General features: G+C 31.6%; 2 protein-coding genes across 2 annotated transcripts; one reads left to right on the plus strand and one right to left on the minus strand.

Annotated features, from left to right (window-relative positions):
- Nucleotides 1-1,532: 1,532 nt before the first annotated feature.
- Nucleotides 1,533-3,505, plus strand: LOC129311516 (uncharacterized). Its single transcript, XM_054953846.1, has one exon. The coding sequence runs from the start codon at nucleotides 1,950-1,952 to the stop codon at nucleotides 3,033-3,035; it is 1,086 nt and encodes a 361-aa protein (XP_054809821.1). The 5' UTR covers nucleotides 1,533-1,949; the 3' UTR covers nucleotides 3,036-3,505.
- A 9,217-nt stretch (nucleotides 3,506-12,722) lies between these two features.
- LOC129310844 (uncharacterized) lies at nucleotides 12,723-13,403 on the minus strand. The gene has a single exon (XM_054952754.1). It carries the CDS (start codon nucleotides 13,401-13,403, stop codon nucleotides 12,723-12,725), a length of 681 nt encoding a protein of 226 aa, XP_054808729.1.
- Nucleotides 13,404-14,593: the final 1,190 nt, after the last annotated feature.

The raw sequence follows: 14,593 nt of genomic DNA on the forward strand, positions 1-14,593 counted from the left end.
TGATGTTATTTTCACATTTAATAAGCCTCACATTGATTTTTTTTAAATTTTTATTATAAAATATTAGATTAATGGTAATTTTTACCCTTCAACTTTATTCAAAAAATCAGTGGTCACCTTGAACTCAAATATTTTATAATAAAAAATTAAAAAATTATAATGTGAGGTTCACTAGTAGTAAAGAAACGACAAGTTAATGTCAGAGGTATTGAAGAAGAGAATTTATAATGTTGAAGGACAAAATAGATTATTATTCAAGTTTAAGCAGCCCATTGATATTTCAGGTGAAGTTGGAAGGTAAAAATAACTTTACTTCTTTATAAAATAATCAAAATCTCATGGGTAAATGAGTAAATTGATCCCTAAACTATATGTTTAGAAGTTTTTGGGACTCTAAACTTATCCTTTGTGTAATATTATTCTTTAATTTTTAAAAACGATACAATCTGACTCCTATTATTAACAAAAAATAATTTTAATTATTAGTTGATCAGAAAATGATAGAAAATGTCATCAAAAATTATAGAAAATGATTACAAAATTTTTTGTTCCTTTTATGTATTTTTTTTTCTTGTAATTTTTGGGTCATTTGGACCTCACAGTTGATTTTTGTTAATGATAGAAATTAGATTATACTGTTTTTAAAAATTAAAAAAATATGAGTTTAAAGTTTGCTTGTGAACCTATAATTTAAAAGCTAATTTATTCATTTATCCAAATTTCATAAAAATGATTTTAACAATTGCATCTTCAAAACACATAAATAAATTAAATTAAATTTATTTATCAAAATTAAGGTGAATCTTTTAATATATTTGACTTTAATGATAGATGTATTTTATATTTATTCAATTTGACCTCCGTGATAAAATATTATAAACAAATCAAATTAATTAATTTTAAATTTAAACAAACTTTTTTCAAAGTATAAATTCAAATTTTAAACTTAATTTATGTACTATCATAAAATAAAATGTCAACGTAAAAGTTAAATATAATTTTTTTTGACCTGTCAATACAATAATTAATCAACACACATAAATTGTAACAGAAATGGAATGGTTTTAATAATGCGGTGCACCGATATCTCATATCCATCTCCTTTTGGGTGCAAAATGTGGCTCCGCCGAGGTCTAATTTTGTTTATAGGATTTAAAATTAAATGGACTACATACTTTATTTATTTTTTTGTAAACATATAATTTTTAATCCACGCACTCATTTTATTATTAATCTTTACACTATATTTATTATTTTAAATTTTTTTAATACTTTAAATTTTTTTAAAATCTTTATATTTTGTTCACAAAGAGATGTAGAATACTATAAAAAACACAAATACTTATAATAAAATATGAGTAAAACATGAAATATGTTTGTTCTTATTTTTTTCAGAGAAATATATACTTTATGTACTTTTCAAAAACGACATGATTTTAATTAATTAATTAATAATTAATAATTAATGTCAAAGATAGATTTGATTTTAGTAAAGAATTGAGATTGAGCCTCAGAAATGTAAGCACCTAGACATTCCGTCCAACGATACTGTGGTGGAATGGGGAGGAAACACCGCTAAGCAAAGTATAATACGGACGAAAATGGAGCTCCGGTTTGACGAATGACCAATCCACAACGCAAATCCCTTCCTCCTCCAAATCCTCTTTCTTCCTTCCGCCATGCGAGCATTCTATCTTCCTCCTCATCCCACAGCTCCGCTCTCTCGTGCCTTCACATATTGCATCGCTTCAATCTCTCCTCACATTTTGTTCAATTCTTGAGCGTCTGATCTCCATTGCCGGTAAAAGCGCTGTGTATCGATAAACAGTTCTTAATTTTCGTTTTTTGCAGCAGAATCTTGTTCCTTCAGATCGTGGTTTAACTTTAAACTTGATTTTAATATTGAGTATCAATGAAATAATCGCTTTTTGCGACGGATTTTTACTAAAATGGAGATTTCCAGTGGAGGTTGTTCTCCTAGAATCAGGTCTGATCATTTGAGGAAAGAGGGATCCGGCGAAACCCCTTTTCACTTTTCGGCGTTGGAACTCTCTGATCATGGTCATACCTATCAAATCCAATCAATGAATGCGTTGGAGATTTTGAGAGAGACTGTCTGGATACTTAGGTATAATTGCTGGGCCTTCATGGCAATCTTGGCGTTGCTCATTTGTCCCGTCTCTGCTGTGCTTTTATCTAATATATTAGTGGATATGTCGATTGTAAAGAGTCTCACTGTTCGGCTTATGTTGGTTGCCAAGACTAGTGGTCTGCCTCTAAGACCTCTTATCAAGCAATCTTGCCAGCGTTTTGCAGAGACGGTAGTTTCTTCGGCTATGTGCCTACCTTTGTATATCACTTTGTTGTTATTGTCAAAAGCAGCCGTGGTGTATTCTGTAGATTGTACGTATTCGAGAAAAACGTTCGATGCTTTGAAGTTCTATGTGATCATCACTAAGTTTTGGAGGAGAATATTTTCAACATACATGTGGGTGTGTACAGTTGTAGTTGGTTGCATCACCATGTTTTGTGTTTTTCTTGTTTGCTTCTGCAGCGCATTGTCTGTTCTTGGCTTTTCTCCAGATCTAGTTGTTTATGCTGCAGTGTTGGTGGGTCTGGTTTTCTCTGTGATATTCGCCAATGCCATTATCATTTGTGACATCGCAATTGTAATCTCTGTACTGGAGGATGTTTCGGGAGCGCAGGCAATGCTGCGGTCTAACATTTTAATCAAGGGACAAACTCAGGTGGGTCTGCTGATATATCTTGGATCAACCATAGGAATGGCTCTTGTGGAGGGTTTGTTTGAGCATCGAGTGAAGACGCTAAGCTATGGTGACGGATCCTCTAGGATGTGGGAGGGGCCACTGTTGGTGATAATGTATTCATTTGTGGTACTTATAAATTCCATGATGAGTGCAGTTTTCTACTTCACTTGTAGATCATTCAGAAGTGCCATTGACGCCTCAACCGGTGAAGGCAATTCCATTTTAGAAACTATGGTTATTTCTGCTGAAACAGTGAGCGTTCAATGACATAGTCAATGTGACTTTTATATGTTAGTCAGACTTGATAAGATGAAGACGGGAGTGGCAAGAAATTGTTCCAATCAAAGTGTGTCATCATGGAAGAACTTTGCCTGACTCCGGGAATGGGTGACTTTGGCTGGCTTTCGAGTTTCGACTCTGAGATCAGATAACTAATTTGAGTGCCTGAAAATTTCTTCTTTTACTGGTTTTTAGATACTTACAGGTAAATAAAAGCTTGACAATCCAAATCTATGGCTTAACTTTTTGCAATGCCACTGGAAAAAGCTGTTATTTTTGTTAGAAAAATAGTACAAAATTTAAGCACAAATCCCTTCATTCTCGTGTTATGCCATATCATTCAAAAGCTTTTGTCTGTATTTTGTGTGGTAGGGATTGGAAAAATTTGTGGTGAATTGTTCTTGATGTCTACTACTTTGATGAATGACAAGTAGGCACAATTAGGCAGTCTATCTTAAGTTCTGATCTTTATATGTGGCTCCATGATTAAAGGTGTCTAATATTGTTAGTGCTCTTAATCTTCAGTAGCCTCCATGCCAAAAGAAGTGCTTGTTCTTAATTAGTAGTGTCTAATGTTGGCCCAAGAAAAAGGTGTTTGTCCTTAATCTTCAATGAACTCAATGCTTTTTGGGAATTCGGCATGCTTGGTCAAATTTTGTAATAAAGAAAACAAATTGAGCTGTAAATTCTCTGTGCATCCGGATCAAGAGATTTTGGATAAAACCTATTTGGAGCTCATACGCGCATCAAAGACCTCTCTGAATGATAGATTACTGTCAATTGGTATTTTGAATTTGTGAATTGGTTACTCTTAATTGGTTCTATTTGATGTGCGTGTATCTGGTGCTTGTAAAAGCGGTAATTATATTCACTGCCTGGTTAGATGGTTATAGTGTGCAGTAGTTTTGGGACACACAGAGAACTAGAAGTAGGACAAAGGTGAGACCGTTGATTCTACACTTCCTTGATTCAAGACTAATGCTTGTAATCAATCAATTTATGAGTATAATGCATAACAATAGAACACCTATTGGTATTTTTTTTTTCTTCCATTGCTTGTTATTTTGGAAAATTTGGAGGTATTATCACTTTCTGCCTAGACTAATTTGGACTCCCATTGTGTGGAACTGTTTTTGTCAATGGTGGTTTCATGAGAATCTTAAGAATGCCTTTGACATATTTACTTAATATGGTTGCATATCCTATGACTCCAACCTTATATCCTAAGATAAGTTGATTCGATAGTCAAATCAAGCACCCCTTGGTACACTTATTGGTGTTTTTACTTGGTTTTTTAGTGTGAAATCTTTGAACAAGCTAGTCCTACTATTCCTAGAGAAAATGTTGGAACACCTTTCATTAATCACAAATGATTATTGACTTGGGAAAATTTATTGTTGATATGGCAATTGAACTTGTTATTTGGCTTACTTTCCTCTCTATCCTTGTGGAGTTTATGAAGTGACTCAAAGAGTTCGTTTGATCAAAGGAGTAACATATCAACCTTACGTGTTCATTCGAGAGTTTGGAGCAAACATGTAATGTTTGTTTTAAAGGTGGAAGATATTGGTCTCTCGAAATGGGGTGAATTAGAGTTTGAATTTCTAATGAGAGAGATATTCACATTTAGTGCTTGTTAAAGCTTCAATCAAAAATTTTTCTAATAGGAAAATACATGTGGCAAACAAAAAAGAAAAGAAAAGAAAAGAAAAGGCTTTTGTTGAAATTCAACTAACATTACATTTTCATTCCAAACAAAAAACCTTGAGATATGAAAATTACTTGGCTTTGTGAAATGAACCAAAAATCTTATATGCTCTTCACTGACATTCCAATTCTATAGCAATTCTAGTAATTTCTAAAGAAATTTTAACCATATTGGCCAAAAGTTTGAAGAAGAACATGGAGATTGATGTTAACATAATGCTGGACGCTTCATAGTGCCACTTCTTGAAACACATAAGTTTAAAAAGAATGCTCATCTTAAAAGATTGGCTTAATGGGTGTTTGAGGGTCACTTGAACTTTTAAACTTAATTTTTTTTTTTTAAGAAATCTTGATGTGAGGTTTACAACAATGCAACCCCTCTTTAGTTTCACTTGACCTCCTACCAATTAGAACTCTTCATGTGTAGTTTTTCCTATGATACCAACCTTTCAATGAATATACTAATATTACAAACATAAGTCTAAAGAGATAGTTTATCTTAAAAAATTAGCTTATTGGATGAAAGAGTCATTAAAATTTATAGACTTCATTTTTTTTTTTTGGTGAGGATTCTCAATGTAAGACTTGTAACTACAAAAACTACCTTATTAGGGTATATAAGGTTTCTGGGGTTAATTTGAAAAGAAAGGAAACATGAAATTGTTAAGATGATGATGAGGACGACGATAATAACAAAATCATATATCTCAATAAGTATTTGTTACAGTTTTCTTAAATTACCCCTTGTAAAGTTCATTATTTTCATTCAACAGAGAACCAATGATGCATCCTTATTTTGATAGACGAGAATATTTTAGTTTAATTTTTTTATTTTTAGACATAATTATTATAGTTAACTATTTTCTTAAACTATATAATACAATTATTTTTCTTTATATATAAAAACAAAGGTAATAACTCCTTTAATATTTTTTCAACAAAATCACCCAACTTATGTTTTATGTATAATATCTCAATTAATTTTTTCATCATATCGAATAATAATTCCATAATATCTAAACTAAGACAAAAGGTGGTTTTTATTGTGCATGGACAGGGTCAACAGGCTTCTTTTGCATCCAAAAAATGTCGCAAGTTCCAATTATTGGGCCGAGAGAACGGATCAATACACAGTACACACAAGACCATCAAATGGCTCTCCATTTATTTGTATTTACAATTAACATTTAACAAAGAGGGGTGGGAGGAACATGGAAGTGAAGATGGTGATGCAAAGCAGGAAAACAAAACCAGAACGTCAAATGTTTGTGTGGTAGCTTTCATGATGGGACAGTGATAGTTATTGATCCAGAGGACGTAGGGGCTTTTGTTTTGCGATTTGATATTTTCATATTTGTGATGTTATGTTATCAGTCCAAAGTTCCATCACCGACAGAGAGAATCTCTTGCTGTTTTACCCTCCTCCTCCACTTATCCTTCTCAATCCTCATTCCTGCCTTTCTATTTTATTTGCTTATTTTTCCCACCCTTTGATACTCCACTCCTTCATGTTCTTTTTGGAAGACAGGTTTAACCATTTTTACATTCATTCAAAAATTAGTTGCTCTCATTAAATATTCTTTCTAGTATTAAATATAAGGTTATTCTTAACTACCTCGCGAAAACTAAAAGAATGTAGTTAAGTAATTAAAATCGTCTGAATATAAATTGACTTTTCAAATTTAACCCCCATTTAATTTTAAGAAGTCCTCAATGAGACTGACTTTTAGAAAAAAGCTAATTAATACTCGATCTTTTTTAAATTGCTCACTTGTGTTTAATTAAAACAATCATATTCAAGGTAGACATGGTCGGATACTAAATTATAAGTGATTATTCCATTCGTTCATAATTATAAAATGCTTTTAATTTATGTTTGGTTGAAAGGAAAGGAATAAAAGATTTTAATAGAGGAAAGGTAATGGGAGGGGAAGGAGGTTTAGGAATCCAATTTCTCTCAATTTGAAGGGGAAGTGAGGAAAATTTATTAAATTTTTGACTCTTGTTAAAATATAAAGAAAACATCAACAATAATTTAATTATTATCATGCTTGCCAAAAAAAATAATTCACTCTTTGTAAAATATAGAGTTAAAGTCCAATTTCATTCCTGTACTTATTTTTTAGAAGCGTTGGGCACCTTGTATTTTTAAATGAGATAATTTTATCTCTAAATTATTTTTTTGAGGAGCAAAATCCTTCTTCTATTAGTCAACCGTTAAGTTTTTCACTTTATGCTAACATGGCACATGCGTGAAGCCAATGCACAATGACATATAAAAATTTGACCATGTCCTTTGGTATTAATTTGTCCCTAAACTCTTTTTCTAAAAGCGTTGAATACCTTAAAATCTTTTTCTATGAGCACTGGGTGCCCTAAAATCTTGTTAAAATAAAATTTAATAAATATTATTAAAATATTAAGTATTTTATTTAAAACATTACACCAACCAATTTAATATTTTTTATATTTTGTATTGTTATATTAAAAACAAAGGGAATGAACTTTTAAATTAATACAAGGATTTTTTCTTTTCATCTTTCTATTTTTCTCTTGTTAAATAATTTTTTTGTAGCACATTAATACATTAAGCGATATTTTTTAAATTAATATTTTTGTTCACATATTATTGGTCTTAATTTGTCATGTTTGATTTCTAATTTTACTCTTAACACTGCAACATACGGAGAGTATTTCTAACAGCACGACCTCTAGCCCCTTATGCTGGTGAATGCGGTGTTGGCACGTGTCTCCTCACGGGCCCGTGTGTGACTTTTTTTAAGGTGATACTTGGATTATTCCTCACCCCACTAAAGAAATCTTTTGAAACCTTTCCAAACTTAAACCTCCAACCTCTACCATTTTAAGAGAGTTGAGACTAAGTCTTGTACCATTGAGTTAGTAACCCAAGCACCACCTTGGAGAAAGCCGGCTTGGAATTTGTGAGGGGACACATGCCAGCACTACATTCGCCAGCATAAAGGGCTGAGGGCCGTGACAATCCTCACCCCACCCTACTAGACTCAATAGTATCAGACTTAACTTCAACTTTCTTAAAGTGATAGAGGTTGGAGATTTGAGTTTAAGAAGACCTTTTTAATAAGGTAAGCAATGACCCAAGTACCAACTTGGGGAAAGTTACACATGGGCTCGTGAGGAAACACGTGCCAGCACCACATTCGTCAACGTAAGGGGTTGGAGGCCATACTATTACAGTATTAATTTGAGTAGTACAATATTTTGAAAAAAGATCATTAGTTAACTAATATTAAAAATATAAATAAATTCTGACACGTATAAAAGGCATAATAATTTGGATATTGTCTCAGAGAGAAGATCGAAGATCGATGTATAAAAAATGCTAGTTTAAGTTGTTAATATTTAAAAAGTCATTTATCAATTTTGAATGAATATATATAAAAAATAATATTTAAATTATTAAATATATTTAATATATTGGTAATATTTATTAAATTTTATTTTAATAAGACTTCAAGGTACCCAATGTGCTTAAAAAAAAGAATTTAGGTGCCTAATAGCCAACGCTCCTAAAAAAAAGAGTTCAAAGGCAAACTAATATCAAAGGGCGTAGTTAAAGTTTTGCTTGTTATTGTGTATAGGCTCCATGCACAACGTCAACAGAAAATGAAAAATTTAACAATCTCCTAACAGAAATGTATTTTTTGGATCTCAAAAAATACTTCAGAAAAATATTACTCCACTTAAAAATATAGAGTATCTAGTGCTTTTAAAAAATAAATACATAAATAAAACTAAACATTGACCCTAAAATATAAAAAAGAAAGACCTTCGTGGCAGAGAAACTCATGGTCACTCCTTCCCTCCGTCACTTTGTTATGCAATTTTTATATATAAGAATTTTTGATATCTTTTTTATTATAAATTCTCTGTATTCACGTCGAACATGGAGACAAGGAGGAAGGGGAAGCGCGCGAAATCTTCTTAATAGATATTTAAAAAATATATATATATATAGAGATAGATTTTTAATTTTAATAATTGTTTAACTTTCTTTTCTTTTTCTAACGTTAATATATTTGATCTTTTTACTTAAAAAAAAAATAGCCCCAAACTCATGTTCTCATGCATCGCATGTGTTGACCGAGTAAAAGAGAAGTTAAAATGATAGTATAATTCATATAATTAATGATGTACTATTTGTCAAAAACTGTTGCATTTGACCAAAAAAAAAGTCCAATAAAGGAGTCATCGTTCACTGCATAGTTAGCTCAAAACAATCCCCATAAACAAATCATGCATTTATAGACTGAAAGTTTTGAAAGATCTTATAAAAAATCACATTGACAGTGATTGTTTTGGCTACTGGTGTCATGAATCAATATTTTCAAGTCATTCATGCTTCTCAATTTAAAAAATACATTATATAGTCAGTCATGTGTAAAAATTAATTTTAACAAATAAAAACCAACATTATATAGTGATTACCTCTTAACTTCTGTTTATTATCATTGCAAAAGAAATAGTAATTGAGAATTGTCCTCTTTGCATGAGCAAAGATCATTTATTTTTTAAAAGATTTATATCCATCTTATGTGTAAGAACATATTGATTTGGTTTTGAATCATTTAGTGTCACTGTTTCGATTACACATTTGCCAAGCTTTGTGATCCGCAGTCTTGTACCATTACATAATCCTTACGTTTGGTCAACATTCTTGAGAAGCATTATCAATGCACTAATTTTGAGTGTAAGTTTATGAGGAGGTAAACTAAAATTATTAATTGTGTTGCGAAACTCAAAAGTGTAAAGATCCTCGAATAAATCATTGTCTTATGCTAATCTATAAATAGAGTCATAACTAAAATATTCAACTAGTTCACTAGGTAAGATACCACACATGAATTCATTTATTTGGTTAACACATTTAATAGTTGATATAAGGATAGCTCAGTCATTGAAGTATGTCGTGTTGGACAAATTATTCAATAAGTTTGGGTATATAGATGAGACAATCATATTCAAAAGATTCTCGTATGAAGTAGTCAATATTTCTAAAGGAATTTTAATATCTATAATGCCATCACGTGATTCTTTAACCTTGCCATCTCTCACATTTAATAACCATTGTAAGAACCTTTTGTTTTGTCACAATAAGGAGAAGATGAAAACGATGTTAGTTGCATGTTCTTTATTAATTTATATGTATTTTGTAGTAACTCCACAAATATGAAGAACTCAATTAAAAATATTAAAAAATAATGAAATTTATTAAAAATTAATGAATAGTAAGTGTTTTTAACGTTACAGTAATAAATGAGTGAATTTTTAACATTTAAAAATAAAATTAGTTTATAATTAACTTTAAAATTATTAGTAAACTTTCAGATAAAGTTAGAGACTAAAAATTAGTCTTTAGTTCTTCTAAATATGTTCGGTTCATGTAATCATACCAATCACAGCAGCAAATTATCATTTCTTTTAAACTGATGGTTATGAATGTCAGATAGACATCACAGATACTTTGTCATTTCGTAAGCCACTCATTTTTTTTGTTTTTAAAAAAGGTGCCGTACAGAGGAGGAGGGACCAAGAACTTTAAGCTATGCGGCTCTAAAGCCTGAGATTGATACTGTAGGATCTCAGCAGTCAACAATGCCTCGGCACTGTCCCTGCCAAGCCCCATTAATTCCATTTATAAAACACGTTTTAAAAAATTTATTTAATTTTATCTATAGATTATGATATAGTTTTTTTAGTTTATATTTAAAAGTTATTTTTAAAATTATCTTTTAAGACAGAAAATGATATTATTTTTAAATTTATTATATAAGAATATATTTAAAATTTTATACAATTTTATTTTTTTAATTTTTTCATTAAGAATAATGAAATTAATGAGAATAACTTATAAAGATGATTGGAAAAGCACATTTATACACTCTTTTTTATCAGGCATTTTTAACTATCTATAAACAAAAAGTGATTAAATTATTAATTTTAATTAAAAATAAAATAAAATTTAATTTTGTCTCCATTTAAATAGAAAAACTTAAAATTGTATTATATTATTTAATAAGTTTAAATTTGCATAATATTAAAAAAAATTTAATTAATAACCTATTGAATGCTTTATATGAAAGATCAAAATATCTTCATGAAAGAGGAAGGTGCTCCATAGCAAGTACTAGAGAGATGATATTTGTGCATATACCTCCTTCATTTTTTTATTATAGGATGTTTTTAATTATTTTATTGGAATCAAGATATGATAATTAACTCATTAAATATGTTTAAAATGAAAAATTTTAACCTTAACTCCTAATAAAAATAAAAATAAAAATAAAAATAGGGAAAAAATATACACAACATAAGCTATAAAATTATTAATGTTACACTAAAAGTAAAATTGAAAAATAATAACAAATAATTTTTTATGTATTTTATACTCCCTCCGGTCTGCAATATTGGACGTTTTCTAAAAGGCAATTTTGGTCCACAATATAAGTCACCAGGAGCTGATGATTGTGCATTTTAGATTGAAGTTCCAAAAATACCCTTAGTGGTATGAAATTTCTGACACTGCCTATGTTTGTGGCTCAACTCTCTCTCTCTCTCTCTTTGAAGTCGAGCTTCTCTCTCACCGTGTTCAGTCTTTGCCGTCGATCGCTTCTCTCATTCTTCCTGTTAGCTCTCGCCTCATCGATGATCAGCTTTCATTTCTATCTTTCCTCTTCCATCATGGTCCGCCTCAGACTCGCCGTGAAAGGAGTGGTTCGAAATGTCGATGGATCTTCATCGTTCAAGCTCAACTAAAAACAACTTTGAAGATCTGTTATGGGATGAGCTAATGGGCTGTATAGTCGATGATTCTCTTGATGGGGAAGAAGAGATACCCTGAGTCAACTTCTCTGGAGAGGTGACGTCTCTGAATTGGAAGATTTCGTGGGCACCTGGTCTGAAGGATTCTTCGCTTGGGTCTTCTGATTTTTTTGATGTTGAGGTGGTGCAGCAAAAGCAAGTCTATTCATTTGATTTGAACGAAGAGGCAACGAAAGACAGTGAAGAAGTGAGCAGTGGCAACGGTAATGGCACATCTGACCAGGGAAGAGAAAGAAAAAATAGGAAGATTGTGCACCCATTCGATCTGAACAAATTTTCATTTCCAGAGGAAGATTATGCACATCTGACCGAGGAAGAGAAAGCCCGTAAGCGATTTGTATACGACACTTTGCATTATATGCTCTGATTAGCGTCGAATTTCTAGGCCTTCTGTAGTTCTGTATAATTTAAATTAGTCCAGACTTTAAGCTTATTCTGACGCATAATAGTTTAGTTTATTTGGTTAGGCTAAAGTTGCATGTCAATGATCTTCTTTTTTGGTTAGTCTGATGGATGAATGTATTGACATTTTAGCCACTTCTGCGTCTCTATTATATTAGAATGATAGATGATGATATTTAAACTAATGACAGATGTTTTGAATTAGCGAGCTTTTTGTTTTGTTTTTTTTGAATTAGCAAGCTTTTTGTTTTAGTGAGCTTTTGCATCTTTGTTATGGTAGGGATTACGTGTAGCTAAGAAATTACAAATGGATATGCAGTGTCAATATGCAGTGCTGAATATTTAGCCCTTTCATAACTGTGGAGTTAATTTGAATCCCTAAAGAATTTTTTCTTCTTTAATTTGATATGTAGCATCAATATGCATTGTCAATATAGAAATTGTTGGCAAATTATAAACTACCCACTTCATACACAAATTGCTTCATTTACTATAAAATATTGACTGTTAATATTATGTGTTGCAATTTACATGAAAAATTGTAACACAAAATATTAATGACCAAAACATTGAGGGTTCACAAAAATATTCACCCTTCAATCTAAGCTATCCATTCACTTCTTCTAAGTGCTCTAACACTTCTTGGACTAGGTAGGGATCACACTTGAGTTGATTAGGCAATTCACCCCTTCTTTCCATCACATCCTACTTCAAATGGCTTGGCTTGTACTTATTTGAACCTTTATCCTTCATAATGTCAACCATAGTAGCTTGTAGTGTTAGGAAGATCCTATTCAATTGCTTAGATGTGTAAACTTCAAAGGAATTCTCCACAGCTCTAACAAGGTCCTCTATAGTTTTAGGTGCCTCTTGATATTGTAATGATTGAATTGCTCTAAAGTATCTAAGATCCAAAATGTTTAAATCAGGGGAGTTAGGGGGTTGAGAAATCAAGCGAATATCAAACCCACCATCACTTGCTGCCATACAAAAATCCTCATCATTGTTATCAATATGACAAGGAGCATTATCTTGCTCAACAAAAATAGTTTCATTTGCATGACATGTTGGCCATTTGGCCTTGATTTCTAGTAGTACTTTGTCAATAAGGAAAGACTTTATGACTTCTTTTGTAATTGAAGTGATCGGTTTTGTTTCCATTGTGCCTCTAATCCTGTTTACACTCCTTCTTCTTGCTGCCTCTTTTCTAACAAAAGGGAACAAACCAATCTTCCCAGAGAAAATTTCATTTTCTTGTGCATCAAATCTAGGTCTAGCCACAGCAACTAAGAACATAACTTTACTAATATAGTTCTTGTTTTTACATGTTCGATGTAGTGGCTCCTCCCCCGCTGTCAAGTAGTAGGTTTGGGATTTCTTTGTCATGTAAAATCATTTTTCATCAATGTGGATAATGTTGTGTATAGATTGGAAAGTTGGGTCATTTGGTATACTTTGTTGCTCTAGCATAGATAAATATCACCTCAACCGAGCAAGCATGTTTTGCTCCTTCAAATATGGTTTGATTGCACTTGTGTGGCGCCATAAAACTCTTTTTTTTTAAGTCTAATTAGTGATGTCTTGTTAACACTTAGTGCACTTGCAAGAGACCTATAAGTAGTCTGTCGATGTACCGAAATTGCCATGATTTGTTCCATGTTCACATTAGGTCCCTTTCTTCCACACTTGTTTGTCTTTCTATGGCTTGCATCCCTTGTTTCCTTAACTTGACGCCAAATGCATTGAATGACTCTGATTGAAACTGAATATGCTGAAGCTATCTCTCTTGTTATAATACTGTTCAGTTTACCTTGATAGCTTGAGTTTAATAAGATCTTGTAAATGGAGACACATTCTTCATTTGATAAGAACCTTCTTCTTTTACATGGTGGCTGCCCTGGTGATTCAATTATGTTGCGTCCCATATCTGTCCCTATTTCAAAAGTTTACAAATGTTAGATTTCTTAATAGACCATATAATCTAATAAACATTTTTTTTCCTTTTTTGCAGAAAAAATGAGAATTTATACAAGTTACTGTGGGTGAGCTTCTAAAATTGTGAGGATACCAATTAAACACAAAAGTTTCTGTGGGTGAGTTTCTAAGATTGTCAGGATACCAGTTGAGCACAAACTAAGGTATAATTTTTCTTTTTGAATCGCTGCATAGAAATGGAAAAGATTGATGTTGTTGCTTACCTTGAAAAAGGAAATTTACAATGTCTAGTTCTGTCAGCTGTTTTCTTTATTGAGTGGTGACATTGTGGTTGAATGAGGTATAAAATTTCAAGACTATTTTATTTATTCGATAGTATTTATTTCTGGTGTCAGTTGTTTCATTCTTTGATAGTGTTTATTCATTAAAGTAGTTTGATCATGGGGAATAGTTTAGTTGGTAGAGATTTGGTGACATTTGGATGGGTTGATTTGGTAGACTAATATTTCAATAAAGAATGAAGTAGTATAAGAGATTAAGAAATGTTAGCTGAACTCTTATCCCTCACTGCTTCCTAATTAGCCTATTTTTATAGATTAAGAAAATATGGAGGATGTTAGTATAAGAGAAGAGAAAAAAAA

This window comes from Prosopis cineraria, unplaced genomic scaffold (assembly GCF_029017545.1).
Source record: "Prosopis cineraria cultivar Desert tree isolate PC_DT_omini unplaced genomic scaffold, ASM2901754v1 PC5, whole genome shotgun sequence".
NCBI classification, from domain to species: domain Eukaryota; kingdom Viridiplantae; phylum Streptophyta; class Magnoliopsida; order Fabales; family Fabaceae; genus Prosopis; species Prosopis cineraria.